We start from the raw sequence: 23,450 nt of genomic DNA on the forward strand, positions 1-23,450 counted from the left end.
CCCTAGATTTCAGTAATGAATTAACCCAGGTCAATGTTTAGTTATGGAATTGGGATCGTAAAATAGACACTTATAAGAAAACCCGAACAGGACCCCGACCCTTTTCAAGAGACACCTATGGCTTTCTAACAAGTTTTAACGCACACCAGTTATTAAAAATCAAGTTTCCTTATGGTCACCCAATTATTTATAATTTAGTTCCTTTATACAAAATCCTACCTTGCAGCACGGAAATCAAAGGCAATTTACTATATTTAATTGGTTTGATAAGCAATAATAAATAACCAACCCTAGACGGACTCCTTACGAAGAACTAAATGTAGCAAGATTAAATAGTAAAGACTTATCAATAACCTAGCGCTTTACAAGTTTAGGTTAGCAGCACACTTAGGTTTATTTGACAATAGTATTCCTATGACCTTATCATGACATCAATCATAAAATAATCAAAAACACGAAGTAATTGACCTAATAGCAATCCTATCATATGACAAACAATAATCAAGGAAAACTATAGAATAAAACTCATCAAACAATCCTAAGCATTCATGCGCATCAACTAATTATAGATAAATCTTTTACTAAACCATAAAACCCACAACGATAAACAAGCCCAAAGTTAAATCAAAACATCAAAATAGGTTCATCTTAAGCCTAAGTAGTTCATGCAATTTAGCCTAGCATCTTAGGTTTTAAACAAAACAAGCAAATAAGAATTCATGGTGTTTAAATAACGAAAACGAAAGAAACAAAAGATAAAACCCGTGTTCTTCGTCTTCAACTAATACGCGCAACACCAGCTGATTCTTCGACTCCAAAGCTGCCAAAATCTGCTCTCGAGTGCCTCGGAACTCACCAAATTCGTCTGGAACTTTAGGGTCTGATTAAGGGTGAGTTTAGTGGTCTTTATGTAGGCAACAGGTGTCCAAAAATACGAAAAGGCGGTTAACGAACGAACATTCTGGAATATCTGGGCCGCCGCGCCGCGTGGCGGGCTTGACCACCCCCACCGCACGGCGCTCCTGCAACGTGAGGGGGGGGGGGGGGGCTAGCCGGTCCGGTTCTCTTCCTGGTCTGGTCCGGTTAGTTTCCTGATCCTTCGGTTCTCCGGTGCGGCTTGTTTTTGCTCTTTTTTCGCCCTCTTTTCACCGAAATTCAAACCCGAAACCTAAAACATAAAACCATGTTAGTAGTATACAAATCTTGCATAAAACCGAACAAAACTAATAAAATAATAAATAAAATGTACAAGAAATTAATATATATTAAACTTTATATCAGTGTCACTCCCTTTCATATTTAGACATGTCTAGTAATCAATTTTCTGGTAATGTGCCAAACAGTTTGGGTCAGGTTTCAAAGCTTATATATCTAGATTTTCATCCAACTTCCTTGAAGGTGTTATCTCTGAAATCCATTTTCTTAATCTCACCCAACTACATTATTTGGACTTGTCTTTCAATTCTTTATCATTAAACTTAAGCTTACACGACAGAATCCCTTTCCAATTATCAACAATAAAATTGCAATCTTGCAAGTTGGGACCTGGATTCCCATTGTGGATTAAAACTCAAGATAATTTCGAATACATTGATATTTCGAACGCCGGAATATCAGATACTGTCCCTGACTGGTTTTGGGACCTTCCTGTTTATTTGAAGTTTCTAAACATCTCTTCAAATGAAATAAACGGCATGATACCAAATATCACATCTTCTTTTAATGACTATTGAAGAGGTATGTACCCGCCTCAACACCAATCAAGGCGGGTCAACCCACAAGATAAAGACATTATGAAGGCACAAAGCCAAAACCTAGGCGCATGGCGCATACAAAACATGCTCAGGCATCATATGCTTGCGCATCACATATGCGCGCGGCGCATCAACGCGCGGCGCATATCACATGCTCTTGCACATCACATATGCTCGCGCGTCGCATATGCGCGCGGCGCACCATAGCGCGGCGCATATCACACGCTCGTGCATATCACACCTGCGCATGAAATATCTGCGCGTGAGAATAAAAAGAAGACTTCGCGCATCCTCAGGATGGGCGCATATCACACGTGCATATAATCAACCTCGTCCTTATCCAAATCAGGGTTAGGGCAACCTTGATTGTGCACGTCAGACAATCTTCTAGAAGGCATCTTTTTAAGGAGTAAGAATATGCTGATGTTGACAGCTGCCAAATGAAAGGTCGACAACTCAGCATGACACATGGGCTACCACATAATTACAACCAACGAGAAAGCGCCAGGTGTCCCAGAGGACACATGGCGCAGTGCGGTTGGAGGAGGCCAACGAGGCTGAGCCCAACCAGTGGAAACCCTAGCACTATAAATACAGCATCAACTCCACTTTGATGGACATTCATTCACACTCAATCATTGACAGTTACAAGCAGTGATATCACATTCAATCATATTGAATTATATTCACTCACAGTCAGTTACAGAAAAAACACACAGTCACACAAATCAAGAGTATTCAGCGATCAGCAATACTCTTGAGATTCACTTACATACAACATTATTATCTTCTCCAAAAGATACTGATTCTCACGCCGGAGGGTTACCCCAAAGAGGACCCCTCTGTCCCTTTCTGAGGGGTAAGTAACGGCGCTGTTCATTTTGTAGGTGGAAGAACTCGGATCCAGAAGAACCATCGGTGAAATAGTTTAATCACACCCGAGGAAAGTAGATCTGCTACCAGTGAGTAGATCCACGTTTCTTCATTGGCGCCATCCGATCTCATCCAGATCTAAAAAATTCAATCACCATGGTTTCTGGAGTTCGTAACGTTGATCAAGCTCTGGAGGATATTGAACGTGAGGGTGTTAACGACGGACAGCAGGTTCTGAGGGTTCCGCGTGATTCTACGCGTACCACCAGCAACCGTCCCTTCGTCACAACCCCTCACGGCCAGACTGAAACTCTTCCAGACGATCGCACGTTACAAAATATGGCCGGCGCGAAGCTGAAGGGACCAATGGGTCCAGAAGATGAAGCAGACGATCCGAATGAATGGCTCATAAATGAGCAGCGGCGTCTGATGGAAAAGTACACTGAAATGATCAAACAGAAGAAGCTAGCCGACCAAACACAAAGGCAAGCGATGGAGAAGCAGCCCACAAAAAGGCCGCGCGCGCCGGAAGAAGGGCATTCTGTTCACACTGCACACACAGAGTTCAGTGATGAAGAGGTGCATAGCATGAGAAAGACAAGGGATACTCATGCAGGAGGCTCGCAGCTCCGCGCGCCTGTGAACATGGCGCCAGGAGCCAGAGCAGATCCGGATCTGCACATGCCATACAGCCCACCGGTCAGAGGGCAAGTGGACGTAACCACACCCTACAGACCAGCCATCCTGGTAAAACACTCAAAGTTTACTGCGCGCATCGCGCAGGCTCCCATCCAGCACAAGACCAAGATGCCAAGTGGTCTGGGGAAATATGATGGCACGACAGATCCAGATGACTTTTTGCAAGGTTTCTATAACACGGGAAACCTAGAGAGCTGGACGATGCCAACATGGTGTCATATGTTTGCCCGCTGCCTCACAGGCGCAGCGCGAGTATGGTTCGAGAGCTTGCCGACAGGGCAAATTGATGGCTTCGAGGAACTATTAGAAAAGTTCCAGGCCCACTTCGTACAGCAGCGCAGGCACACGCGCGATCCTGATGACATCATGCACTGCATCCGCAGGAATGATGAAACGATTGAAGATTACATCACTCGTTTCAATCAGGAGTCCCTGGCAATCGGGGGCATAACCGAGCAGCTACTGCGCGTGGCCTTTATACAAGGCGCGCGCAGTGATCAGTTACGACGAGCTCTCGTAAGCAAAGATGGTATGCCCACCACGTGGGCCAAGTTAATGGAGGCATCGCGAGTTTTCGCGAGAAATGAGAAACAGATTGCCCAAGATAGGGCAAGAGAAAGAGCGCACCAGGCTGAATCACCGCGCAGCAAAGAGAAGAGGGCCAAACAGAACTCTGTATGGTCCAGGTTGCAGCCAACAAGTTTTTCTTCCGCGGAAAAACAAGCGCAACCAAACTCACCCCAGCCCCAAAAGGATGCTCGTAAACACGGGGAGGGTGACAAGAGGGAGGGCGGCAGAGATCCTAGCAGACCTCTGCCAAGAATATGGACTCCCCTCACTAAAACACCTTCACAGGTGTTAAGTACTGAGAATGTCCAATTCAAGCCTCCCAAGCAACTACACTACAAGGGGCCGCAAAATAGTGGTAAATATTGTGAATTTCACAGGTCCCCGGGCCACAACACTGACGCATGCCATCATTTAAAGGATGCGATCGAGAAGGATGTAAAGTCTGGCAGGCTGGCTCACTTGGTAAAAAACCAAAGAATAGAAGATGAGCAACCGGAGGGAGCCTCTGCCAGCAAGAAGTACAAAAGAATCTGTGTGGCTGAGGGGGGACGACAAGGGCAGACGTCAAGAAAGAGAAGCGCGCAAATTCACGGAGATTGGCGCGAGCAGCAAGTCATCTTCCCAAGAATCAGGGGAGGCCCTTCAATAAGCAGTCCTCTCGTCATTACCACACACATTGCTCATTACGAAGTGTCAAAGGTCCTGGTGGACACTGGAAGCGAATCTGACATTATGTATGAGCAGTGTTTCAGAAAGTTAGACCCGGCAGACCAAGCTCGGCTCGAAATTGTGAACGCACCAATCTGTGGTGTCTCAAATGAAATCATACATCCCCTAGGCCAGATTCAGTTTGAACTAACTATGGGGGATGATGAGCACAAGCGAGCCGAAGTGGTCAACTTCTTGGTCTTGCCCACCACGTCATGCCACAATATGATCCTGGGTAGGGGAACAATTGCCCAATTTAATGCTGTACCATCGCCAGCGCACGGCGCATTGGGGATCCCTACACCAACAGGCGTAGCATTTGTTTACCGCGATCATTTGTGCGCAGTGACAACCACGCCGCGGGAAGGGAGAATGAAACTTCCAACGGCGGACAATGCGCCAGAGAAGTGGATTTTAAACCCAAAATTCCCCGACCAAACGGTCACAATTGGCGCTACCATTTCAGACGACACCAGATTGAGAGTGAAAAGGTTGCTCACAAAATACATGACGGTCTTCGCGTGGCAACACTCCGATATGACTGGGGTCCCGCGAGACTTGGCGCAACACTCTCTTAACACGTTCAAGTCGGTGGAGCCAATTGCTCAGAAGAAGAGAATCATGGGGGATGAAAAGGCGAAGGCCATGAATGAGCAAGTTGAGGACTTGTTGCGCGCAAACATTATCCGCCCGATCCGATACCAGACGTGGGTAGCCAATCCTGTGATGGTAAAGAAAAGCAACGGGTCATGGAGGATGTGTATTGACTTCAAGGACCTCAACAAAGCATGTCCGAAAGACTGTTACCCACTACCAAACATCGACGCAAAGGTGGACTCCGTGGCGCCATTCAAGCTCAAATGTTTCCTGGATGCCTACAAAGGCTATCACCAGATTCAAATGGCACCACAGGATGAAGACAAGACGGCCTTCAGAACCGACAAGGGTGTTTTTTGTTACACAAAAATGCCCTTTGGTTTAAAGAATGCGGGCGCCACCTATCAGAGACTTATGGATTCTGTTTTCAATGAACAAATCGGAAGGAATCTAGAAGTCTACGTTGATGATTTGGTGATAAAGAGCAGGGAGGAGAGACAAATGCTCAACGACATCGAGGAAACTCTTCAGCGCCTAACGGAAGTTAACATGAAGCTCAACCCGAGCAAATGTACTTTCGGCGCGGAAGAGGGGAAATTTCTTGGTGTAATGGTCACTAAGGATGGTTTCAAGGTGAATCCTGAGAAGGTGGAAGCCATCCTTGACATGCCTTCACCAGCCACCATGAAAGAGGTTCAGAAGCTGAATGGTAGATTGGTGTCAATCAACAGGTTCCTAGCGAACCACGCCAGCAAATCTACTCCATTCGTTAACACCTTGAGGAATTGTTTGAAGAAGAGCCAATTCAAGTGGACGCCTGAGGCTGAGCAAGCTTTCAATGAGATAAAAGAATGTCTCATAAAGCTGCCCGCGCTCACAGCTCCACTTCCTGGCGAAACCCTTACATTGTACTTGTCAGCTGGAGATCGCGCCATTGGCGCAGTATTATTGGTGGATCGCAAGGGGATCCAAACGCCAATATACTATGTGAGTCGAGTGCTCACAGACCCTGAGACGCGCTATTCCATCATGGAAAAGTTAGTTTTGTCGCTAACACACGCGTCGCGCAAGCTCCATAGATACTTCAATGGTCATCCTATTGAAGTACTGACTGGTTACAACATCCAGCAAGTCTTGCGACGTCCCGCGCTCTCCGGAAGGCTGACAAAGTGGGCACTGGAATTAGGTGAACACACGATCACTTATAAGCCCCGTCCAGCAATAAAGGGTCAAGTTTTGGCGGATTTCATCACGGAAATCCCAGAGGGACAGATTGAAGAAGCTCAGCGCGAGGTAGACCCTCCGCGAGCAAATGATGAAGAAGATGTTTGGAGGCTATTCACTGATGGAGCCTCCAACAGCGAAGGGTCTGGCGCAGGTCTCAAACTGGTAGACCCTGATAATCATGAATATACTTATGCTATCAGGTTGGACTTCAAGAGTACCAACAATGAGGCTGAGTATGAAGCCCTGCTGGCTGGTCTGCGCATCGCGCGCAAGTTTGGGGTTAAAAGACTAGAGGCGCATGTTGATTCTTACTTGGTAGCTGCTCAGGTCAACGGCCTATATGACGCCAAGGAGAACACAATGCCTCTGTATCTAGAGCAGGCAAAAAAGCTCGTTGAGCAGTTTGACTTCTTCAGAATCATACACATCTCGCGAAGCGAAAACAAGTCCGCAGACGCGTTGAGTAAAATGGCATCAACTAATTTTGATCACTTTGGCAAAGATGTCAGGGTGGAAATAATGAGCAGCCCGTCAGTGCAAACGCAATCGGTCCTGGTAATTCATACAACTCCTTCATCCTGGATAACTCCAATAATGGAATTCCTGAAAGAGGGGAAGTTACCGGATGATCGCGCACAGGCGAGAAAGATAAGACACAAGGCGCAGAACTATGAACTGCTTGATGGTACAGTGTACCGGCGCTCTTATCTTGGACCGCTCATGAAATGCCTGGATGCGGAGGAAGCAAGCTATGTGATTAGGGAGATTCATGAGGGAATCTGTGGAATTCACGCTGGTCCGCGCATGGTGGTTGCCAAGGCGATGAGCTCAGGCTACTATTGGCCAGGCATGTACTTGGATGCGCTAAAAGAAATCCAAAAATGCAAGGCATGTCAGAGCTACGCGCCAAACACCATGCGTCCAAAAAACAACTTGATTCCAGTCACCTCAGCATGGCCTTTTCACAAATGGGCCATTGATATTGTGGGGCCCCTGCCGCAAGCGCAAGGCCGAGTGAAATTTTTGGTAGTGGCGATAGACTATTTCACAAAATGGGTTGAAGCTAAGCCACTAGCAAAAATCACAGCTGAGGCGATGAAGCAATTTATCTGGAGCCACATCATTTGCCGTTTTGGCCTTCCTATGGAAATTGTGAGCGACAATGGCAAACAATTCACTGACAGGAAGATGTCAAGCTGGCTCAAAGAATTGCACATCAACCAAATCTTCACGTCCGTTTACCATCCTCAAGGGAATGGCCAAGTGGAGCGCGCGAATCAAAGTTTACTAAATGGGCTGAAGAAAAGATTGGAGGGAGAATCCCATTCTTGGGTCGAAGAGTTACCTAATGTCTTGTGGGCGCACAGGACATTAAGCAAAACTAGCAATGGCGAATCCCCGTTCAGCCTAACCTATGGAACAGAGGCTATGATCCCAGCGGAAGTTGGATGCCCATCCCATAGGGTACTCATGATGAGCAAAACTGATAACGACCGCGAAAGAAGATTAGATCTTAACTTGCTTGAAGGGCGCAGAGAAGCGGCTATCATTAATGAAGCCAGATACAAGAAAAAGCTGGAAAAATATTATAATCAGCGCGTTAAAGAGTGCCACTTCAAGATAAATGATTTTGTCCTTCGAAACAATGAAGCTAGTCGCGCAATACCCCCAGGAAAAATGTCCCCCAATTGGGAGGGACCTTATCAAATTTCAGAAGACCTGGGGAAAGGCGCGTATGCTTTAAAAGATTTGAACGGAAAAAAGATACCGCGCGCGTGGAACGCGGCACAGCTTAGAAAATGCTTCATGTAAAAAGTTCAAATTTGTAATCAAGGCTTTTAAGCCATCATTAATGATGATTCGCGCTATCTTTCAATATTTGTCGCGCTATCTTTCAATATTGGTTCTATTACCTTTGCATACATGTTTCACACTTCCTTTATTAAATTGGAACAATATGACAACATTATATTGACTTCAAGACAAAATAAAGCGAAGTAAAACATACATGCGCGAGCCTTAGCTCAAACGCGTTAACGAGTCTTAACTCTAAAACGTCAGGGCCTTAGCCCAAAATTACGAGCCTTAGCTCAAGCACGTTAATGAGTCTTAACTCTAAAATCGTCAGGGCCTTAGCCCAAAACAAAGAGCCTTAGCTCAAAACACTCACATACATCCATCTTACACCCCGCGCAGCTTGATCATAAAAATCCTTAAACAAAACTAAAGCAAAGTACATGCCATATCATGTTAAGGTCTCAGGTCGAGGCCGCGCGCGGAACCATAGTGGATATCTGAGTAACACAAGCTGACATGTAATGGCTAAACTCATACTTCCATACCGCGTGACACCAGCGCGTGAAAAAGAAATAACGAAAAATTAGCGCGCATGTCAGCATGAGCAAGATACTGCGAGAGCCACAAACAAAATAGAACTGAGGTTAAAAGTGAATAATTTCCTTACAACCTTGTTCTTATTTTAACGTTCAAGCATATCTTATATCTATACAACCAAACATGAAGAGATGAATGGAATTGCGCAAGATACGAAAAGGAGATAACAAGTTTCATTTCATTGGATCGAAATCTACAAGTATGATGAGTTACAAACTACAAGTATAAAAGATAAATATACAAAATTTGATGAAGGGCTTCTCAAGTCTCCACGTCGACGTCAGCCGCTTCATCATCCTCATCATCTCGCGCAGCATCTGGCGCGGTCTGCTCTTCATCTCCGAACTGACCATAGTCAAGTTCTTCCTCCTCATTGGAGTCTTCGATCACAACGGTGTCGCGAGCAGATTCTTTCGCCGCGCCAGAGCCGCTGGCAGGGGCAACATCCCCCGCGCCACCATCATCGCCACCAGCCCTCTCGCAATCATCAAGCAACTTCTTTAGTGCGCCGAGGTCGGGCTGGTCAGCAAGCGCAGTTATCTGTAAATCATTAGAAAAGTAATGAGTACAAACACTTAGAAAGGTTAGTAAAGTAAAACTCATTAAGATCAAGGTACCTGCATAAGGATGGGGATGGGAGTATTCATATACTTTTCCCCCACCGCGGCCATGTCCGCGCAGGCCGCATCGAACTTGTAAGGGTACTCGGATGGGTTCTTCCTCAGCATGCCATACTCATATCCATCCGTAAACCCTTCAGCTCGGCCCACCAAACGCGCGGCGGCATTACAGTCCATCACAAGGGCTTGAAACTCGGCGGAATATTTCATCGCCAAAGCGCAGCGAGCCATGCCCTGTGACACCAGCCATTGGCGATCCTGCGCGAGGCCAGCAACAGACGTCTCGAGGGCAGGAACCTGAGAGTTTAATAACTCAACAGTCTCCTTAGCCTTTTTTAGTTCCTCCTTGTCAGACGCTGCTGCCGCCAAAATTTTTTCTTTCTCCGCCTGCGCAGCACCAAGTGCTTCCTGGCTGGACGCCGCCGTGGCCAAGGCCTCATCTCTATCGGCCTGCGCGGCCGCCAAATCCCTTTTCAGGCGCGCAACCTCGCTCTCCAATGATGATTTCTCAGTAATACTCTTGATGATAGCTTGGTCACGCGCCTCGGCCTGCTGTTCCAAGACACGCACTCTGCGCGCGTACTTGGCAACTTCGGCCTCCGCCAATTGCTGCTTCTCCCGCGCAGCCTGGAGCTCATGCCCGCGCTTGATGTATGCGGTGTTGGCACTTGCTCGATTTTCACTGAGCTCCGCCTGGAGTTTCTCAGCTCGCGCACGAGCATCAGACAGGTTCCAGGCGGCCACCTTAGCCTCTCGCTGGGCTTCCACAAGAGCGTCGCGTACTTTAATATAATCACGACGCAGCTCTTGGGAAGCAGCGAAAAAAGCCGACCCAGCGAAAACATGTTCGTTCAGCAAGTCCGCGCGAGTGCGCTCCTCTTGATACCTCCTTTCAGTAGGAGGCACGGCATGAGCCCAGAAATCCTCGCATACGCCCATGGATTGAAAGGAACTTTCTTCATTAATATTCCATCTCGGGCGGTAAACGTGGTCACCTTCCTGCAAAAATGTAAGAAAAATCCTAAGTCATAAAACATACTTATAGGGAGATACGCGCAGCGGACCAACAAATCAATACATACCTGCGGGGATGAAGCAGGAATGTCTGCGCCAGCCCCACCAGAGGTCTGCGCTGCAAACACTTGCGGCATCGCAGGGCTGGCGCGATCTCCTAAGGAGTCTTCACCTTGAACCCCCTCGTCCTCCTCGTCTTCTTCAACAGGCCTCTTCTGCTGCGACCTGGAAGGCTCCAAACCAGCCTCGCGGGGAGGGCTACGTGCAGGAGGAGGCGAAGGAGGTCTAGACGCCGCCAGTTCGGCGCGCAACACCGTCTCCTGCTCCTTGGTAATCCCAATAAGGGGAGACTCAGCACTAGCAGGAGCAGGACCAGAACCAGCGGCGCCGGCAGCCGCGCCAGGGGTATCATCAGCAACTGTTGTACCAGCTACAACTCCTATGAACAAATAAACAAGGAATGGTTTATGACTAAGTCCAAAAGGAAAAATTCAGAAAACAAATGTGCAACACTTACCTTGGCGCAACTCTGTTCGCGCATCGAACATCGCCATAAAATTCATTCTACCCTTTTCAGAGGGTAGAACAGGGGACTTCGATGGAGTCCCCGGCGCAGCCGTAGCACCTTGTGGCGCCTGCGGCTGATCTGTTACCGTCGCCGGCTCTGCAAACATTCAAATAACCAACGGTTTAACAATTACTCAATCAGACGAAGATAGGCAAAGTATACCTGTTGCAGGCGCGGCGCGGCTCATCTCTTCAGCAGCGCGAACGGAGGAGGCGACGGCACCATACCTCAAGTGGACAGGAGGTCTGCCCACTCTCACAGGCAGAGAACTTAAAGAAACCTTTGTGGTTTCCTTAGGTCTCTTCGTTTGAGCATGGGGATGAGCGACAGGGGTGTCCTCTTTCTTCTGTTTCTTACTGGCCCCTGCGCCAGATTTCCCCTTAGCTTTGCGCTTTAGTAGAGGTGCCTCCTCTTCCTCCTCCTCCTCCTCTTCCGCGAGCTCTAGCTCGTAGTTTTCAAGCGCATCTACAAAAACAAGCGACAGAACTGTTAATAAGCTTGGGTCTTCTAAAGGAATGAACAAGAGTGCGAAGGCTTACCAGGCGCGTCACCGTCAAAGTCAAAATCCAGATCCACTGGGATGAACATGTCATCGAAGCGATCCGGGAAACCAACCTCCCCAATGCCAAGTTCGACGGAGCCGCCCTCCACATGTTCATCATAAGCGGCAAGGATGTAATCCTTGGTGACTGCGCAAAGACGAGTTAAATGATATCAGCAAAACAAGGATGTTGGCGCAATAAAAAAAAAAAAAAAAAAAAAATAACTTACACAACCCGTCGACTTGGATAACGGGCTCAAGCGCGCTGTCGGCCCAGAGCCTGCTCATGCCGACCCCAACCAGCGCCTCCTCGCAAATTTTCTTCGCGGGGGATGGTTCGGCGGTCAGTTTCTTAACCCATGCGCCAGTTGGGTTCTTGAGGACATCCTCATCCGCAGGCGCAGAAGTGATAGAGCGCATGGTCATACGGATGGGGATCACACCGGCCTTAATGTAAAAAAACCTCTCTGACCAGTCATGAAGGCTCTTGAATGAAACAGTGGAGCACTTCACCTTCTGACTGCGAGGAATAAAAGATATCCAATTGTCTTGGATCTTGGCCTTATAAAAATATTGAAAGCGCCGAGGAGTGGGTTCCTCGCGCTGGGATTTGCACATGAACTCAAAGTGAGTCACGCGCACGAGTCCAAACGGATGGACTTGGGATATGTGAATCCCATAGAACTTCAACAGTGCACCCACAAACCTTGTCATCGGGAGACGAAGGTTGCAGTGGCTGAAAAAGTGGCTATATAGGGATATATAGCCGGCAGGCGGGTTCGCCGCCGTTTGCCCGGACCTAGGCAACATGCAGCCAAACAGGGTGGGAAACCCCTGAGAGGTGATGAGGTTGTCGAGATCCGCCTGCTTCAATTTGCAGGGGATTTCATTCCACCTTTTGGTCGCCTTGGTCCTCCCTACTTCCTCCGATGTGGTTTCAACAACCTTCTTCCCCTTTCCTTTTTGCTTCAATGTCGACATCACCACAGACTTCACACGGCGTCTTCGAGAGGCAACGGAGGTGATTGAAGGGCTAGACGAGTATGAACTATCAGACATACAACTGTAATAACAGATAATCGAGGATTCGAATCGATGTAAACACTCAAATCAGAATGTGAAAGCAGGAATTCGAATTTGAATAACAATAAAGATGAGGATAAAAATTACCTAAGGGCCTGCTTTTATAGGACCAGGAGAGAGAAAAGTGGCAGCTGATCGGATTCCACGCGCCCCCACTCGCAGGGGCAACCCAACGAAGGCGCGACACGTGTCCCTAACAGCTGTGTGAGGTGACAAACCGACCTGCCACGGAACAGACACGCGCCCCCACTCGCAGGTACTAACCAATGCGAGCGCGACACGTGTTCAAGACAGCTGTGAGAGGACGTGAAAGGCAACTGTAGCACCTCGAGCACACGAAACGTCTGACACGTTTACGGCGCACGTCACCACCAACCAACCACGTGTTTGGACCTTTGGTTTTCAACAAAGTGGATAGAACTTCGCGCGATGATGGAAACAACCAAGAAAACGACAAAACCCCCTATAAATGGACAATTCAGTGAGTCTAATATCTATCTTACCACGCTCGCGCGAGATAAGACACACATTAGACTGGGGGGGCTTGAAGAGGTATGTACCCGCCTCAACACCAATCAAGGCGGGTCAACCCACAAGATAAAGACATTATGAAGGCACAAAGCCAAAACCTAGGCGCATGGCGCATACAAAACATGCTCAGGCATCATATGCTTGCGCATCACATATGCGCGCGGCGCATCAACGCGCGGCGCATATCACATGCTCTTGCACATCACATATGCTCGCGCGTCGCATATGCGCGCGGCGCACCATAGCGCGGCGCATATCACACGCTCGTGCATATCACACCTGCGCATGAAATATCTGCGCGTGAGAATAAAAAGAAGACTTCGCGCATCCTCAGGATGGGCGCATATCACACGTGCATATAATCAACCTCGTCCTTATCCAAATCAGGGTTAGGGCAACCTTGATTGTGCACGTCAGACAATCTTCTAGAAGGCATCTTTTTAAGGAGTAAGAATATGCTGATGTTGACAGCTGCCAAATGAAAGGTCGACAACTCAGCATGACACATGGGCTACCACATAATTACAACCAACGAGAAAGCGCCAGGTGTCCCAGAGGACACATGGCGCAGTGCGGTTGGAGGAGGCCAACGAGGCTGAGCCCAACCAGTGGAAACCCTAGCACTATAAATACAGCATCAACTCCACTTTGATGGACATTCATTCACACTCAATCATTGACAGTTACAAGCAGTGATATCACATTCAATCATATTGAATTATATTCACTCACAGTCAGTTACAGAAAAAACACACAGTCACACAAATCAAGAGTATTCAGCGATCAGCAATACTCTTGAGATTCACTTACATACAACATTATTATCTTCTCCAAAAGATACTGATTCTCACGCCGGAGGGTTACCCCAAAGAGGACCCCTCTGTCCCTTTCTGAGGGGTAAGTAACGGCGCTGTTCATTTTGTAGGTGGAAGAACTCGGATCCAGAAGAACCATCGGTGAAATAGTTTAATCACACCCGAGGAAAGTAGATCTGCTACCAGTGAGTAGATCCACGTTTCTTCAACTATCCTGGAATGGACTTGAGTAACAATCATTTTGAAGGAAGGGTACCGTCATTGCCTTCTAGTCTGGCTGCAATAAACCTCTCTGGAAACAAGTTCTCAGGAACACTTTCTTTCTTGTGTAACTTTGATACGGGTTTAACATATCTAGACCTCTCCAACAACTCGTTTTCCAGGAGCATACCTGATTGTATGATGAAATTTCAAGAAAATCTAGTCATTCTTAGTTTATCAAATAACAATTTGTCCGGGGAAATTCCTTCTTCTTTAGGAATCCTGTCTAACCTGGAGGCATTGAATTTGCGAAAAAATGCATTTGTGGGTGAAGTGCCAACGTCCCTGAGAAACTGCACACGACTAAGCTTTGTGGATCTTGGGGAAAACAAGTTATCTGGTGTCATACCAAAATGGATAGGTGAAGAACTTTCAGAGTTATATGTTCTTGTTTTTGGATCCAATAGATTCTATGGGAGGTTACCGTCCCAGTTATGTTGGCTGCATAACCTTCATGTCTTTGACCTGTCTAATAATGGAGTGACAGGTAGTATTCCTAGATGCTTTGATAACTTCACATCTATGGCTAGAAGAAGTTTTGTGGATGACATGATCGCTAGCCATACTTATTCATCCACGATATCGGCTCCATGTCGAAAGTATTCTGGAGCTTCATGTACTCCGCCAATTACTAAAGAGGCACAATTTTTAGACAGTGCATGGGTTACGTGGAAAGGAACAAAACGTTCATTTGGAAGAAGTGGTTTGCCACTACTGAAGAGTATCGATCTTTCAAGAAACAACTTATCTGGAAAACTTCCATATGAGATCACAAGTCTTTTTGAATTGGTTTCGTTAAATCTTTCTGTCAACAAACTGCATGGGGAAGTCCCGAAAGATATGGGTCGGTTGAAGTCTCTTGAATCTCTTGACTTGTAAAGTAATGAGTTCTCTGGACATATTCCAGGGAGTTTGGCACAACTAAATTTTCTAAGTTACCTTGACCTCTCCTTCAATAACTTGTCAGGAAGAATACCAACCGGTTCTCAACTCCAACGCTTTGATTATACCTCTTACAATGGCAATCCTCAACTTTGTGGGCCTCCACTTACACCAAGATGTGGGAGTTCACCTGTTGTTGAAAAGAAAGTCGTTAAAGAAGACGAAGACGACTCTTGGAAATCATATCGCACAGGTGTCGGTGCTGGATTTGCGGTTGGATTTTGGGAATTCGTGGGGCGTTAGTTTTAAACGATCGCTGTAGATATTTCTTCTTCGCGTCATTGAGTTACATGACGGATTGGATACATGTCATCGTGGTTGTGCATTTTGGCAAACTTAAAAGATACTTTAGAAGGTGAGCAATGTGCAACTATGTAGAAAATGTATGAATTGCAAGTTGTTTAGAGTGTGGAAATAAAAGTGCGATGGCAAATTGTGAGTTAATTATTTCATATATTAACCTCTAACCCTTTCAAAGCCATCGACCTGAGTCACACGAAGCGAAAATTGCACACCAGATGAATATGCACCAAATGAATATGAAAATCACACACCAAATCTTCACCAAACTCACACACCAAGGTATTATTACTATATATACCTTTAATAACTTAGCTCCCCACCCTTTGATAACTGAGATAGTATTGATCAATTTATACTCCACCCGAAATAATCAATACTATCTCAGTTATCAATATGTAATATATAATAATGGTTATAGGATAAGCTTGAGGCCGCTTAAGCTCAGTTCAATTCGTGATTTTAGGCTCTACTCGTTTACACAAAACCCTGAATCTATCCAATAAATTTGATATTACCATATTGTTTATGTAAGTAAAGTGTAAATGTGTAAATTTTTAAATGAAATGACAAATTTGTATAATATAAGTATTATTATTAAGCGTTTGGAGTGAATAATTAGTAACTCGAGGGGCTGATATCATATGGAATCTTAAATTTCAGCTGGCTAAAGTTTGTAATGAGTGTTGGAGCCCACTAAAATTAGATAGAGTTCCAATTCCACAATAATTCTTAATTTATTTTCTTATTCTAAAAACCTGATGATTTTCTTATTTTATAATCTCGTGATTTCATGTGTCATTCGGGGAGAACAAAGTGAGTGTGGGTTGCCAATCTCGGTACCGTGGAAAGGGGAGTGGTGTTCCCGCTCTTCCAATCTCGTATTAGGTCAATGGTACAAACAAATAAGATAGCCCTGCTTGCGGTGCGCACATATGATGTATATATGTGTGAACCCTCGGGTGGGCAAAAGTGAAATTGTACTAATTTTGACGTTATTTTACTAATCTCGTGAAAATAACGTTAAAAGTGACGGACGGTTAATCAGGCATCATGTAGTGGCGTTGATAGCCGAAAGACAAGGGTACATGCACCGATCAGCCGGTGTCCCGATGATTGAGTGCTATGTGCATTATGTCCAAGGCTTGATGCAAAACTACTATCTAGCCGGGGGTCTCACCGGAAGCAGCCTCTCTATCCTTATGGGGTAGAGGTAAGGCTGTCTACATCTTACCCTCCTCAGACCCTACTATAGCTTTGCTATTGGTGGGATATACTGAGTACGATGATGATGATGTACAAACAAATAAGAAAACATACTACCAAAAATCATCTCAACATAGTATGTTGTCTACATTTATTTAGTGAAACATTGGTATTATAATTAACTAATCTACCTTACAAAATTCGAATGTAATAAGGAGTAAATTTGCTATTTTTGGCCTGTTCTGCTATTTCAAGCACCTTTCAGATAATAGAAATGAACAATATAAACAAACAATGAAATTATACAATTATGTCACAGAACCAATGCTTGACCTTTACAGTCAACCTCCTCTCAGTTTTGACCTTCTACTTTGACAAGCTCAGTTTCGAAAGAACCGAAGCCGCTTGATCACCACCCAACAAAAAATACGGATGCCTTAAAGCATCCGAAGCCGATAACCGACCCCTACGCAACGAACCCCATTCTGAAATAAGTTTCGTCGCTAAATCCCACCCTCGGCCCGAATCCAAATCAAGAACACTTGTGTCGGGTCTCGATCGGGTTTTCTCCCGCCATTTTTTTAAATCATAATTAACAGCTTTTAATTCAAGATTGAAGTTTTTTAAGGCTGCTGAAGACCTTAATGACGGCACAGCCATTTGCATGAGGACTATCCCAGCAGAATACATGTCGAATAAATCGGGACTGTTTAACTGCAAGAATGATAAATAAATTATTTTAAAAGTTTAGAAATTGAATGGTATATAAGAAAACTAAATTTATATATAAATGAATATACATGATTTTTAAATAGTTATGGAAACCAAAATAAGGGTGCAAACGAGCCAAGCTCAAGTTCGTCTAAGCTCAAGCTTGGCTCATTTATTGTTTACAAATTATTTACTAAATTATTTATAAACATTTAGAATTATATAACAAGGGGTGGGAATTTCCGATACAGTCCGAACATGACATGAAAAAAACAAAGTTTTGGGTTTGCATATCTAGCCCGTTTAAAAAACGGGTCGTGTTCGGGTTGACATGTTTAATTAAACGAGTTGTGTTCGGGTTAACTCGTTTAACCCGTTTACTTAAACAGGTTGATTCGTTAACCCATTTATGCCCTGTTTAACCTTTTTTATTTACAACCCACTGACTCTATTAACACATTTACAACTTAGTTATCACCCACCAACCCATTTACATGTTTAGATAAATGAGTTAAACGGGTCGTGTTCGGTTACACGATTATAAGCGGGTACAGGTTAGGGTTGACACAAATAATAATATGGGCCGTGTTTGGGCTGACCTATTTAATTAAATGGGTTGTGTTCGGGTTAACCTCTAAACCCGTTAAGTTTTAACATGTCACCCGCCAACCTGTTTAGTTAAACAGGCTGACCCATTAACCCATTTATGACCTATTTACAGCTCGGTTATCATTCATCAACCCATTTAATATGTTTAGATAAATGAGTTAAACAGGTCGTGTTCGGGTTACACGATTTTAAGTGGGTCCTGGTTAGGGTTCATGTTTTTTACACAAATAATAATAGGGTCATGTTCCGGTTGACCTATTTAATTAAACGGGTTGACCCACTAGCCCATTTATGGCATTTTTAACCCTTTCTTTTACGACCCATCATTTCAATTAACACGTTTACAACTTGGTTATCACCCGCCAGCCCGTTAGACACGTTTAGGTAAATGACTTGTACAGGCAGTGTTCTTGTTCAACCCGCCAACCCGCAACTTGTCAAGAGTCAACCCGTCAAAGATTTATAAATATATATATAGAGTACCTGCCAAAGAATTGGAGAAAGAAGAGCTGCAACGGGTTCTGGAGGTGGGGACGGTGTTTCTTCGGGCAAAACATAAAGTTCGGGCGGGCAATAATCCGGGTCAAGAAGACCCTTGTTTGGCACATAGTTTTTTCCTATCCTTAAATCAGTTGCTGCGCCAAAATCGATAAGCTTGATTCGTCCCTTTTTGGTTACAACTAAATTGGCGGGCTTTATATCGCGGTGCACAATACCATTGTCATGTATTTTCTTGAGTGATGATATTATTTGTCTCATTATTTGTTTGATTATTAACGCATTTCGTTGTATAGATTCAAGCCCTTCTAATACGCGTCCAAACATGAGTGATTCCAAGTTTAATGGGAAAATTCTATCTTTCATGTAATCACCAAGGTCTCGGTCCCCCTGTGTTTGATTCGCATAATATTTAATATTAGTCATGAGTAATGAGTATACCGGTAAATTTGTAACTGATACCAATGGGGTATTTGGATTTTGGATTTGTGTTTTGAAAATTATCATCCAAAAATCCATATTTTGTGCATCTAAACATTTAGAAGTTGTAAAATTGAGAGAATTTGAAAAATTGTGATTATTTAAGAAATTAACAGATAAATAAAGGGAAAAGCAGATTTTGTTTATCCAAACATTAAAAATTGTACTCATGGTGTTTGAACTTGTAATGATCAGATCTTTGAATGCTTGGTGAATTTGACCTTTTTAAAAATTTAAATAATTTGAAGTTGTACTTTAGTTGTTTGAAGTTGTAGCAATCATATGTTTGAATGCTCAAATTATTTTAAAAAAATAAGTTAAAAAACATTATAATCAGATAACTGTTTTGAGAATAACTTCTCAATTCTCATCATATAAAAAAAATTTTGCTTCTCATTATTCAATCACATAGTGATCATAGTAAAATTTTCAATTGCCCATCTATTAATTTTTTAAATAACCATAATTTGTCAAACATTCAAAAATCTATCCTATTATTGCAACTCCAAACTGCGTAAGCACATCCAAACATTATTTTCTACTGCACATTATAATAATAAATTCATTTTGAAAACTCACATCCAAACATCCCTAAGATATAAAACCTATGTGAATATACTTGAATATGAAAACTACACATACCTCAAATTTCCATACGAGCCATTTCTCACCCTTTGTGAATATTGAATTAGTTTTATCAGAAATAAAGCTTCCAAGAAACTCAGCGCATGTATCTGGAGCCGCACGTGACAACCTGTAGTTGAACCATTCTTCAAAATCACCACATTCTATAGCACCCGCTACTCCAATTTTGACCTGGTAAATTACAAAGTATCATTATGATTATGAACTGGATTTTAGTAATATTGACACATTGGTCGGTTGTCAAACTCAATCTCACTGTAATGGAGAACCAACTTTGTCTGCCCTTGATGACGTGGCATATGACGTATTAGTAGAGGCAGCCATGGTTACTTTTCCGTTAAAGCGAGTTAACAACGAAATAAAAGTTGGAAGTGGTTACGGGTCAAATTGCGAGTATGGACTATTATTATCTAGTAATGGGTCACATTTTAAATTAATAAACATTAATATACCTATGATTTTCAACAAATTATCTTATTACACCTATGTCTGCTCGCGTCACTTGCAAAAGATCCCAAGTGTCCGTTACAACGAAAATGAAAGTTACGAGTGTCACCGCCCAAATTACAACTTATCCGATCAATTCAAGGTTTAAATTAAGAAAATCCAATTCTACCAAAATGCTGAAGAAAAGAGCAATTGTTTTTTCACCTGTTTAAGGATGACTTTCTCCTTAAACCTGGGATCTTTCTCCAGCTGCTTTCTCCTACTCCCGGTATTCCGAACGCGCTCCTCGATAGTCATATTCTTGGGCACCACCACACCCGAATAAACCACCCCAAACGAGCCTTCTCCCAGCTTATCCCCAACTAAAAAATCCGAAGTCTTGAGATTCCTCCTCCCAGACAAACCGTCGAACACCTTCTGTGCAGGGGCCAAAAGATAGGCATCAATGGCGCCAATCAAAACCCCAGGACGAGCAGTGAGGTACACCCACACCAACCCGGCAAACACAAACACCCCCCACTTCTCACTCTCCGGGAAGCTCTCGGTGACCCGTTGGAACTGATCGTAGCCGGATTTGAAAAGCGGGTATTGGTCCAAATGGAGGGTGTTTTCGAGCAAGTCGTCGGAGATTTCGTTGAATGAGACGCTGATTTTTGATGGGTTTCGTTTGAATTGGGGGATGAGTGAAGTGGGTTTTGAATGGGAGAAGGTGGAATTGAGTTTGAGAGTGGTGGAAGAGAGCATGGTAGTAGCCATTGATGAATGAATGCCTGGGTGGGTTTGTGTTAGTTATGGGTTTATCCTTTTAGGCGGGATTTGTGTGGAGAACGAGTAAACAGCGTTTCCTTCGGTACTATCTTGATCAATGTTTCGGTTATCGGTTCCATTAGTCTTTCCTATTCGGATATCTAGACCGAATTCAATTGAATAAACCGAATGATAACGGTTTAATCAGATACATGAACGTCTTGGTTAGTTGAATGTGGTTTTAAATGGAGACGTTTCTAATTCGGATAGGTTCGTTTTCAATTAGGGTAAACAAAAAAAAAGTTAAAGCTGAATAAAGTGATGTCCGAACTGATAGACACTCGTGTATTTGTATTTAAGTAAAGATGTTAATGGGATGAAAACATCTAGATTTTGAATGCTCTTCTTCAATGTTGTTTGTACTAATGCTCAACTTCATATCAAGATTTCGACGGTAACAATCAATCTGGCCCATGATCGATCAATTGCAACAATAGTAAACGATGAACTCAAAAGAACAACCTTAAATCAAGAACTGAATCAACCTTTTGAGCAACACTAACCGTTGTCTCCTAATTAGGTATTGGGAAACTCCTCTTGCAAGGGAAGATTCCTAATACAATAATTAATGATCAAGAAAGTGAGAATGCTGTGCACTCTGTAATCAGCAAGCATCACTGAGAACATAAAAAAATGTAATATATCATTTGAAGGTAACAAAAGTGTCTCGCCGTGCATTAAAAAAGCAAAATAGAAACTTATAATGCTGAAATAATTAAAGCAAGCTGGCGACAAGATATAATAAAATGCATCCGAATGAGCTTGTCAAATGTGAGGATTTAGAAAATGCCTCTAAATGAGTTTTTAAACCTCTGATTATGTAAGCGATGAATTGAAGTTGAATGGCATTCAGACCTTATTGCTTCCTTGTCCCTGCAATTTCAGATACCAGCGCTTCATCCTCCTACCATCCCATCGACCATCATTGCTTCACCAGCACCATGGATCTCACTATCCCACTGGTTCTATTAATTTGCTAGTTTAAACCCTAGAGCGGTTGTCATTGTCTCAATTTGTATACCACGCTCATGGTCGACGATGTAGACCACCAATTTCTACCGGTGTCTTGCTGCCAAACTTCCTTCAATTGTTGATCTGGCGAACAACCTCCTCACACTCCGATATCAATTATTTCTAACGAGTATTCTTCTAATTGTTTTTTGTTCAACTTAATCGGTTTTTTTAAGGTCAAGCAGCTAGAAAAGTGATAATAAATATTTTTAAAAGGTGGTAATGATGTGATAATATTTTTAAGATTTGTTATTGGGTGGGTTGTAAAAGCATCCACGATAAGAAATTCTTGAGGCGTTCTTGATAAAAAAGTGGTAAAGTGGAAAAAAAAGAGTCATGTAAAATTCTTGAAGAATGTACTGTGAATGCATACGTAAGATGAGAGGAGGAGAGAGAAAAAAGAATAGAAGAGATATTTTGTGAGGTCCTAAGCCATTTGACAACCAAAAACACCATTTATGAAGATGGTCTAAAGTGTTTTTTTTAAAGAATAGTTCTTTTTATGACGTCGGTTGTTTTTGTAGTCGTCGTTGTGAATGGTCTAACCATAAGTTTATACTGTGAAAATTCCCAAAATAAGCATTTATGAAAAAAAAAATCAAGTTTTAGGTACTATTTGTAAAAAATTTCAGAAATAGGTATTATAAACTAGTCATGGCTATTAGTTTATAGAACCAATTAAAAACTTGTCGTGCGTCCTCTGACATAACGAGCACGTTCACTAATCATTACTTGTCACGACTAAATAAGTTTTATGTCTCGTAATAAACGCTCACGAGTAGTTCATAAGTCATTTAGTCGTGACGACTAGTTTACCCGGTTTACATTCCCTACACGAGTAGTTTATTAGTAGCTAACTCGTCGCGACTAGTTTAACCTTATAATCTACTCGTCGCGACTAAATGACTTATGAATTACTCGTGGGCGTTGATTACGAGGCATGAAACTTATCTAGTCGTGACGAGCAAATGATTAGTGAACGTGCTCGTTACGGTTAGTTTAAGGACACATGACAAGTTCTAATTGGTTCTACAAACTACTCGTCACGACTAATTTATAATAACTATTTCTGAAATTTGTTATAAATGGTATCTAGACTTGAAATTTGTTTTCATAAATATGCTTATTTTAGGAATTTTCACGGATATAAATTCTTATTTTGGGAATTTTCCCGTTTATATTTTATATTTTTATCACAACCACGTCAGGTGTCTGTATGAACCGGATTCTGTAAACAATCAATCAATCAATCAATGAGCATGTGTGACTGCATTCGTAGCTCTTCTTCTTCTTCTTCTTCTTCTTCTTCTTACTACTGCTTCAGATTTCCACCTTCTTCAATTCACCACACGATAATAATCCCCTCCTTTCCACCTTCATTCTTCAGAAATAAACCCCCTAATTATAAATTCTCCTTAAAAACCAGTCACAATCCAAACCCAGACCACCGCCATCAATTTATCGACGAATTGAACTTCAAAGAACAAGAACCGACCAAAACCCAGTTCGAATTGAGCCCCAATGCCCACGAATCTCTTC

General features: G+C 43.5%; 1 protein-coding gene and 1 pseudogene across 1 annotated transcript; one reads left to right on the top strand and one right to left on the bottom strand.

The window, feature by feature from the left end:
* Positions 1 to 33: 33 nt before the first annotated feature.
* Positions 34 to 15,556, top strand: LOC143635771 (receptor-like protein EIX2; annotated as a pseudogene).
* A 1,238-nt stretch (positions 15,557 to 16,794) lies between these two features.
* Positions 16,795 to 20,852, bottom strand: LOC143635744 (serine/threonine-protein kinase STN8, chloroplastic-like). The gene is made up of 4 exons (XM_077103501.1): positions 20,298 to 20,852; positions 19,644 to 19,817; positions 18,507 to 18,911; positions 16,795 to 17,417 (listed from the first exon to the last, which is right to left on the bottom strand). The coding sequence occupies exons 1-4, from the start codon at positions 20,847 to 20,849 to the stop codon at positions 17,070 to 17,072; spliced, it is 1,479 nt and encodes a 492-aa protein (XP_076959616.1). The 5' UTR covers positions 20,850 to 20,852; the 3' UTR covers positions 16,795 to 17,069.
* Positions 20,853 to 23,450: the final 2,598 nt, after the last annotated feature.

Source organism: Bidens hawaiensis, unplaced genomic scaffold, assembly GCF_021521415.1.
Source record: "Bidens hawaiensis isolate Kalapana, Puna unplaced genomic scaffold, B.hawaiensis_p1.1 tig00007678_1, whole genome shotgun sequence".
Taxonomy (NCBI): Eukaryota; Viridiplantae; Streptophyta; class Magnoliopsida; order Asterales; family Asteraceae; genus Bidens; species Bidens hawaiensis.